This window comes from Orycteropus afer, unplaced genomic scaffold (assembly GCF_000298275.1).
Source record: "Orycteropus afer afer isolate SDZICR_OR568_19922 unplaced genomic scaffold, OryAfe1.0 scaffold00732, whole genome shotgun sequence".
In the NCBI taxonomy this organism is placed as follows: domain Eukaryota; kingdom Metazoa; phylum Chordata; class Mammalia; order Tubulidentata; family Orycteropodidae; genus Orycteropus; species Orycteropus afer.
In genome coordinates this window covers 320,436-329,878 of record NW_006922319.1, presented here as the reverse complement: position 1 = coordinate 329,878, position 9,443 = coordinate 320,436, and the positions used below count along the sequence as shown (strand labels likewise).

The 9,443-nt window shown below is 41.5% G+C and overlaps 1 protein-coding gene across 1 annotated transcript in view; it reads right to left on the bottom strand.

The window, feature by feature from the left end:
• Nucleotides 1-9,443, bottom strand: part of DNAH3 (dynein axonemal heavy chain 3) — a 308,795-nt gene that overhangs the window by 222,472 nt on the left and 76,880 nt on the right. The window contains exons 13-16 of the mRNA XM_042783203.1: nt 9,244-9,349; nt 8,890-9,068; nt 4,036-4,220; nt 2,284-2,407 (exon numbers count right to left, since the gene is read on the bottom strand). Coding sequence (XP_042639137.1) covers nt 2,284-2,407; nt 4,036-4,220; nt 8,890-9,068; nt 9,244-9,349 — 594 coding nt within the window. The remainder of the gene's footprint in view (nt 1-2,283; nt 2,408-4,035; nt 4,221-8,889; nt 9,069-9,243; nt 9,350-9,443) is intronic.

The window sequence follows — 9,443 nt, the reverse complement described above, 5'->3', positions numbered from 1 at the left end:
TTGCTCTAGGGTTTTCTCTTTGTTTTCCTCAGTTTTGTCAAGGTTTTCTTTGATCTCTCTCTCAATCCATTGAAGGTACATAAAAATAATTATTTTGAATTTCTTATCAGGGAGTTCCAATGCTGCTTCTTCCTCAGGGATGTTTCTTGATCTGTATCTTCATCTCTTGTTTCTCCTGCTTTGTCTTGCTTCTTTATGTGGACTGTGATGCTCTGCTGTCTCTGAGACATTGTGATGTTTTTGTGTTTATATTTAATTGGTGATTGTATGTGGAGTGATTTGTCCAAGATTTTCATTTTCTTTGTTTTGTTTGGATTTTATCTAAGTAAGCAGGGTACTGTGCTCCTCTATTCACTATGTGGCACTTATGCACTCACCACCTGTCTCATTTCCTGTTGTCAGTCTCCCATACGACCCTGCTGTCCTTGGCAAGCAGAGCCTATTCTAAGATCCCTGGAATCTGAATGAGAATGCTGTCACTTTAAATATCCAAAATGGCCACTGCTTGTAACAATCATAATGGCTGCACCCCCAGTCAGCCGAAAATCCACAGCTCAGGTTGTCTCCCTCTTTGGTATCTCCCTTCCTAGTCATTGGCTACTGCTGCAGTTGTCCCTACAGCCCTTGGTGACCAGGGCTGATCGTTAGGTCAATTCTCAGGTCCTAACACCACTTGGAAATATTCAGTCTGTTGGTGCCGTCAGAGTAGCTGACAATCCACAGCTCCGTCCATCTCTGTACTCACTGTTTTCATTCAGGTTCTTCCACTAGTTGGTGGTTAATCCACTTCTGTATACTTCCTTTGAAAGCTCAGGGCTCCAGGATTATCTTCTGTATCTCTGTCAATTGGTTTCTCTTTTCTTTGTTGAAGAGGGTCTGTGTAGCTTGTCTGCATATTCCACCATATTACTGTAAGTTCATAAATCTAATTTTTCCTGGGCAGCAGACCTAAGCCATATTTTGGGTGTAGCAACCAAATGGGTTTATCCTAGTTGAAACCCCCAAATGCAGCTAATTTCTCAATGTAGATAATTTCAACAAGAAATTTGAAGAAAATGGTCTTGTATAGGAATCCTGGATATTACCTACCTTTTTCCTTTTTTCAAGAATATTTGCAGGAATTATGGCAGCTACAATTGGGCAGTGGGAATTTTATGTGTGATAGAGACAGAGGATGAATATGCAGTTCATAAACAAAGTGGTGTGTGTGTGTGTGGTGGGGTGGGGGGTGTGTATGTATGTATGTGTGTGTGGGTGTCTTTACTGTGCACTCAGTACTTGGCTTATGTCACTTAGCATGGCCTGAGTTTTCAGTATGTCTTTTCTCTATCACTGCATTAAAATATTTATTAACTAGCCATACACACATACATGTCTAGAATAGAGCACAGTACATTGTAAAATATCCATAATAGCAGCAGGAGCTCTGGTGACATAGTGTCTAAGGCATTTTGACTGCTAACCAGAAGGCTGGCGGTTCAAACACACAGTTTTAGATAATATTTAGTTTTAAGGTAATATTCAGAAGGAAGGCTGGGCAACCTACTTTTGTGGTGATACTACCTCAGAAACCCAAGGAGGGGTTGCTATGAGTCAGATCCAACTCAACAGCAGTGAGTTTGGTTTGGTTTTTGGCTTAGTGTTATTGACAAACATTGAATGAGTAAATGATTACAGCCACATTAGTAGTGAACAGCACCAACTGCAAAGTAGTTAATTTCTCAGCCTTTTGCCACACTTCTATCATCCTGGTCTTGATACTGCCCAGATACCTGATCTCCAGCATAAGGATGACAATTTTGCTGTGATTAATTATTGCAGAAGCCATTGATATATGCCACTATTTTTGTCTTTTCTTTTTGCATAGCCAAATTGTAATCATTTAAGGCAGAAAGGGAAGACATTGGAGGGGTACTCAGAGAAGTAGGTTTAGAGAGAACATCCCTTAGTAGGAAACCGAAGGAAATTTCTCCGGTAGCATAGTGGCTAAAGCACTTGACTGCTAACCAGACGGCTGGCGGTTCAAACCCACCAGCCACTCCTCGGAAGGAAGGTTGGGCAATCCTACTTCCGTAGTGATACTGCCTCGGAAACCCAAGGAGGGGTCGCTATGAGTCGGGGCTGACTCGACGGCACATAACAACAACAACAACAACAATTGTTTTCAGCTTTCACTCATGTGTTGCCCAGAGTGGGGTGGGGGACTCTAGATAGAACCAGGAACCTGCAGCAGGGCTTATAAAGCCAGGCCTCATTTCCAAAAGAACCTAGATTCCCTTGTACCTTTTAATCAGGTCCATCTCTGCCTGGTCCCTCTTATTGAAGAGCAGGTTTCGACTGTTTTCAAAGATATCTTCAATCTGGTCTGGCCAGAGGAACAGAGTGCTGTTCAACTTGATATCTTCTTCTGCAAAACACAGACAGTCTGCTCTAGGACATGGCTTGACATAGAGTTAGTCCAGCAGAATGAAAGGTCAGTAGAAAAGTGGGTGTGGGGAGGACAGGGAGAGGGGCATTCTGAATGACCAGTTCAGTCCCCCAAGTCCATTATGATTAAGAGTCAACATTTACTAAGGGTCAGGCTAGAAGATAGGTGGTATTGTAATTCCTGTTTTCACAGACAGTACACCCAGAGGTTAAGCCAAATGGTCAAGCTCACACTGTATTATGGATAGTATTGTGTCCTCCCAGAATATGTGTTGGAATCCTACTCCCTATACTTGTGGTTGTGATTTTGTTTGGGAATAGGGGTTTCTTTGATACATGAATCAGAACCTATGAGTAGAGGGTGAGTCCTAAACATAATCACTTCTGAGTTATAGAAAAAGCAGATTTGACACAGAGGCTAGCATATACTTGGGAAGATGGATGCCATGTGGAGATCTCCGAGAGCCAAGGAATGCTCAGAGCTACCAACTAGGAAGGTATCAACGAGGAAAGAATCAACACAGGTAAGACCCTGATTCGGCCTTTTAGCCTCCAGAGCCATGAGAAAATAAATTTTTGTTCTCTAAAGCCAGTCACTTGTGGTATTTGTGTTACAGCATCACTAGCTTACTAAGACACACTGTTAGAAGGTGGCAAAGCAGAATTCAAATCCAGGTTTAACCAACTCCAAAGCCTAAATTTTTATCCATTATGCTTTATTACCTTTCCAGGCTAGGTCTGAGTAGAGGCAGAAACCTGGGTTGAAGTTCTGGTTCTGTTCTTCAAATTATCTCACCTTGTCTGAGTCTCCATTCCCTTTTTGGTTAAATGGATGTAATAATATCAATGCCTGATGTTCCACCCATCTTAAGGCTCTGGTCAATCAAAATGCCCTGGCTTCCCACCATACACTTGGGAACTTTGGGGCAGAAATCACAGTAGGAGAATTAAGTGGTTTGTGTATGTGCCCAAGGGCACAGGCCATGAATGTCTGGGTAGATGGTTAGAGGAACGTTTTTCACTCCCAGTCCCCATCTCCTCCTCCTACCACTGACCCTCTACTGCCTCCAATTGTGAACATCACATTAATACCTATCAAGGTAATTAATAGGTATTTCCATGTGGAAAAGGATCTGAATCCTGGCTTGTGGAGAGCATATCTGCTTTTCCTTCAGTACCTGGACCAGGTTACAAATCTCTACCTTGGGCCAGTGAGCCTTTCAGGGGCCAATACCATTTCTTTTCTTTTAAAATATGCATGAGTATGAAGGAAAATGCTCTGGCCCCTTCAAAGGTGGGGCTGGATTAAGATTATAGATGAGTGTAATCTATCCATTTATAAAGAGCATGAAGTGGCTTTTCCAAGAATACGAGGGACAAGATGCCAAGATAGGTATCTAAGAACTAGAAGGCAAAATTCTAGAGAGTGCCTGTTTTTGTCTAATAAGGTTCCTTCTGTTTGCTGTTATTCATTATTACATTATGATAACATATGGGTTCTTTTAAAAAGCAGTGATCCTGCTATTCATTAGCATCCCCTGCTTCTTGAACCCTAAAAATATAAACATCCATATATATTTGCATATACATATATAGTATTGGACATACGGGGCAAGTCTGCATAGTCCAACAAAAACTCTAGGCGTTCAATTGCATCTCTAAGTTGCCTCCTGAGTTTGAACACAGTGACGTCACTGGATTTCTTTAAGAATTCAATGAGGAACACCAGTTCTTCAGTGTTGGCAGGAATCTCACTGACTTTGTCTGCAATGGTGCTGTACTGATTACAAATGCTACAGAGAAAGGAAAAACATCATCATCATCACCATCACCTCCATCACCATCATCTTGTAAAATAACTTTTTTTGTAAGTAAATCATGCTGAACAGATATGATTCCTATTTGGAGACCAGAACAACAGCTTCCAACTTTTCTCCATCTGTAAATCCTTGATGAATAATATTTATATGCACATTACTCATACCAAACTTGTTGCTTCCAAGTCATTTCTGATTTATAGTGACCCAATGGGGGTTGCTATGAGTCAGAAGCAACTCAATGGCAGTGGGTTTGGTTTTTTGGATAAGGAAAATATAGCTGGGCTGCTAATTGAAAGGTTGGCAATTTGAAACCACCAAATGGTTTCATGGGAGAAAAGACCTGGCAATAGGCTCCTGTAAATATTATAGCACAGAAAAACCGATGGGGCAGTTCTGCTCTGACCCATGGAGTTGCTATGAGTTGGAATCAACTCAACAGCACCCAGAAACAATAGCAAGGAAATTATATATTTATTTTGATAAAGACAGATGAACTGACCAACGAAAGGACCATGTTGCTTTGATTTGGCAGGAAGAAAATGAACTGATGCTTATGAAAAATACTGTAATTCCTCAAACTTTCCAAAGAAAAAAGTGTCCTAGTAGCATGAAGGCTGAAAACCACTGTCCTAGTCCTAAACCCTCAGGCTAACAGACAAATAAATGGGAGATCAGAGAAGTAAAATGACTTGCCAGGAGCTGCCCAGGGAGTCAATGGAAGGACTTGGATTCAAAAGCAAGTCTCTGGTTCCAAAGCCAGGAATCTCAGCACTTCATCACTCAGTGACAAACATAAATGTCAGGGCTAAGAATATGGGCTTTGGAGTCAAAATAAGCTAGGTTAAACCACAGATATTCCACTTGCTAACCTCTCTGAGTCTCAGTTTCTTCATCAACACAGTGGAGAAGGTAAAATCAATTTCTTTTATTTATTTATATTGTGTTGTGGGTGCCAATTTTCAAATCAGATTTGTTTTACACTCAACAGTTCATGCACATTTGATTTAACACCCCAATTACAATCCCCAACCATAAAAACTCTCCTCCCCCTCCTCCCTATCTGTGCTCGTATTATCTATGCATCCCTGTCTGTTCAGCTTTCCCTCTATGTTAATGCTACCTCTCTGTTGTCTCATGGTTAATTGATCTAAGGGGTGCATCTCCCTAGGGTAGCTGGGTACATCTCCCTGGGGTAGGTGTTCTGCATGTAGGTCTTTCTACTGTTGGGCTGAGAGCCAGTCCACAGAATTAAGTCCATTCATTACTAGGGCCATAGTCTCAGGGGTTCCACCAATCTCTATCTGACCAGGAAATCTGGTCATTTTTGTGTTTTTTAATTTTGTTCCACATTTTTCCTCCCACTCTCACCAGAATCCCCAATTCTGATGCCTTTCCAAGTGGTTGGCATTGGTAGCTGGGCACCATCTAGTTCTTCTGGTCTCAGGGTCATGAAGGCTGAGGTTCTCGTGATCTATCATATCTTTGGACTAATTGTTTCCAAATGACTTTGCTTTTCTTCACTCTTCTTTGCTCCAGGCAAGAGAAGACTAATAGTTGCATCTTAATTGGCCACTAAACAGTTTTTTAGACCTCAGTTGCTACTCACCAAAGTAGGATGTAGAACAAGATTTTTATGTACTATGTTGTGCCAATTGACCATGATGTCCCTTGAGACCATGGTCCCAAGCCTGAAGGCCTGGTGATTGTCTCTCTCAAGGTGTTTTATTGTCTCTGAGAAGCTACTCCAACCCTGTCCTCTGTTACTTCTGTAATGCATGTGGATAATTTTGTAGCACAAATACATATGTAAGATTATCTTCAGCCAATCTATGCTTGTTGTTAGGTGCCATCGAGTTGGCTCTGACTCATAGCAACCCTATGTACAACAGAATGAAACACTGCCTGGTCCTGAACCAGACTCATAGTCTGTGCTATGCCTGAGCCCATCATTGCAGGCACTGTGTTAATCCATCTCATTGAGGGTCTTCCCCTTTTTTGTTGACCCTCCACTTTACCAAGCATGATATCCTTCTCCAGGGAATGGTCCCTTCTGATAACATGACCAAAGTAGGTCAGACAAAGTCTGGCCATTCTTACTTCCAAGGAGGATTCTGACTGCACTTCTTCCAGGATAAATCTTTTAGTTCTTTTGGCAGTCCATGGTACCCTCAGTATTCTTAGCCAACACTACAACTCAAAAATGTCAACTCTTCTTTGGTCTTCTTTATTCATTGTCCAGCTTTCACATGCATAGGAGATGACTGAAAATACCATGGCTTGGGTTAGGTGCACCTTAGTCTTCAAAGAGACAACTTTGCTCTTCAGCACTTTAAAGAGATCTTTTGTGTCAGATTTTCCCAGTGCAACACGTCATCTGATGTCTGCTGCATCCACTGGCATTGATTGTGGAACCAAGTAACATGAAATCTTTGACAAATTCAATCTTTTCTCCATTTATCATGATGCTGCTTATTGGTCCAGTTGTGAGGATTTTTATTCTCTTTATGTTGAAATGTAATCCACACATACATACATAGATGTAATCTATCCCTGGTTTTGGGTACATTCCTGTTCACCTACCCCCACCCAATCTTCTCACCTGTCTGTGCATTTACCCATAGCCTAGAGTTTGGTGCCACTGGTAATGCTACACTGTGCACATAACAGTATTTGCCTCTGTTGTCTGTATCTTGTGTGCACGTTTCTGTGTCCTCCATTTCTCCACTGCCCCCATGCTTGTCACAGATTCTTTCCATGCTGCCCCTCCCCTCACCCAAATTAATACGTGACCCTCAACTAGTCTGAAATTTTCTCTTCCCCTCCCTCTCACCCCCAGTAACCAACAAAGTGAATTTCCTCCTGAGTAAATCTTTCCTTGAAAGTTGATTTCTTATGGTTGTTAGGAAGACTTGATTAGCCTTGACTTGATCTCTAATATTCAGAATATTTATATGGTGCCTGGACTATAATATGTGCTGAACAAGTGGTAGCTATTATGATCTTTGGAGTCCCAGGATAATGCAGACTGTTAACACACTAGGCTGCTAACTGAAAGGTTAGAGGTTCAAGGTCACACAGAGGCTCACTGGAATAAAGGCCTGGTGATTGATCTACTTCCAAGAAATCAGCCATTGAAAACCCTACAGAGCATAGTTCTATTCTTACACAAATGGGGTAGCTGCAAGTTGGAATGGACTCGTCAGCAACTGGTTTTATTATTATCATTAATTTGCTGATGACTTTCTGATATGTATTTCATAAACCTTAAAGTACTATAAAATGTTACAATAATATATATGATAATACAACGTTGTTGTTGTTGTTGAGTCAATTTTCAATAGCAACTCCATGTAACAGAGTAGAATATCCCCATGGGATTTTCTTGATTATAATCTTTACAGGCCAATTGCCAGGCCTTTCTCCCATGGAGCCACTTGGTGAGTTCAAACCACCAACTTGCCAGTTAGCAACCAAACACTTAAATGTTGCACCATCAGGGCTCCTAAATAATATATATATATATACACACACACACATATACACACATACACACACACACACAATATACAATAGTAATAAAAACAAAAAAAACCTGAACTGCCATCAAGTTGATTCCAAGTCATAGTGACCCCCATTGGGTTTTTGAGGCTCTAAATCTTTACAGAAGCAGATTGTCCTATTTTCCTGCTGTGGAGTGGCTGGTGGGTTTGAACCGCTGACCTTCTGGTTAACATCCAAATGCCTGATCCACTATGCCACCAGAGCTCCTTATAACAGTAGTAGTGATCATTATTATTGGTGGTTCAAACCCACCAGCAGTTCTGTGCAAGGAAGATGAATCAATCAACTTCCATGAAGAGTTACTGCCTTGGAAACCCAACAGGGGTTGCTATGAGTCACAATGGACTCAATGGCAGTGGGTTGATTTTTTTAACATCATCTTAGTCTATACTTTAAAGTGAGAAAGATAAGTACTAGCCATTGCATAGCATTCAAATAGAGACAATGGAGCAAACAGTTGCTATCTTTGCCTCTCAGAGCCCTTTCCCTTTCCTGGTAACAACACCCTCTGCTTTCTTGGTGACTCATCCCTCTCCCTCTCTCTGTTCCTGTGGTTTAAGTATGGCTGACACTTACTCCAGGGCTGAGACCATCACCCAGAGCTGAGCCATCCTCTTAGCCACAGCAAATGGTTGAGCGTTGCACAAATGACCCAAGCCAGGGCTTTTGTGAGACTGTTGGAAAAAGAGAAAGTCCTCCCACAACTCCAACCTCACCTTTGGCTCCCCACCACGGGATAGCAACCTAGGAAGATGTAAGCCTGGACTCCTAAAGACAGCTTTTCAGAGCACAGAGCCTAAATATGAAAGTAGAGCAGAGAGAAATGGTACCCTCACTTGCAGTATTGAGTCTGGGCCCGGCATGCAGAGGCCAGCAACTCCTGAACTTTTCAACATATGAGTCCTGTACTCCCTTTCTTGCTTAAGACAGTCTGAGTTGAGTTTATACCCCTTACAACCAAAAATACAGACATTTTTCAGTAAAAATGAAAGCACAATATAGAGCTTAAGATCAAACAGCACAATTCCCAGACTGTACATGCCAAATAGCATTGCCATTTCTCCCAAGAGAGTAACAATACCTGGTGTTGGTGTCCCGGTTTACATCCACTTGGAATTGAATCAGCCGGTCTTTCAGATTTTGGGCTCGCTCACAGAGATCATAATTTAGGGCCATGGCATCAAGGCAGAACATGGCCAAAGGCACAGTAATGTGCATGGATGCAATTTCATTTCTTAGCTTCTTAATTTCATTGATCCTCTGTAGAAAGAAGCACATGCAGTAGCTTAGTTTGCCTTTGAGCCTCTCTACCCACTCCCTCTCAGAGCCGAATGTTGAGCATAGTATGTATACTAACCCAACAAGCACAGGTTGCTCACTGGCTTGTCTGTAGCACAGGCTATTAAGGCATGAAATGTGAAATGGCATCTCGTACCTTCACAAAATCCTCAATGTCATGATTTTCTTTCAGGAATGCAGTGATACTTTGTTCAGCCATGTTATCCAATAAGTCATCATACTTCTTATATACATTTAAGTATCTTCCATATTGAAAAACATAGAATAAAACACACAAATACAGGTCACCACATCAGATTAGTTTTAGTGTCAAGAAAAGCAAAAAAATCTTAAAAA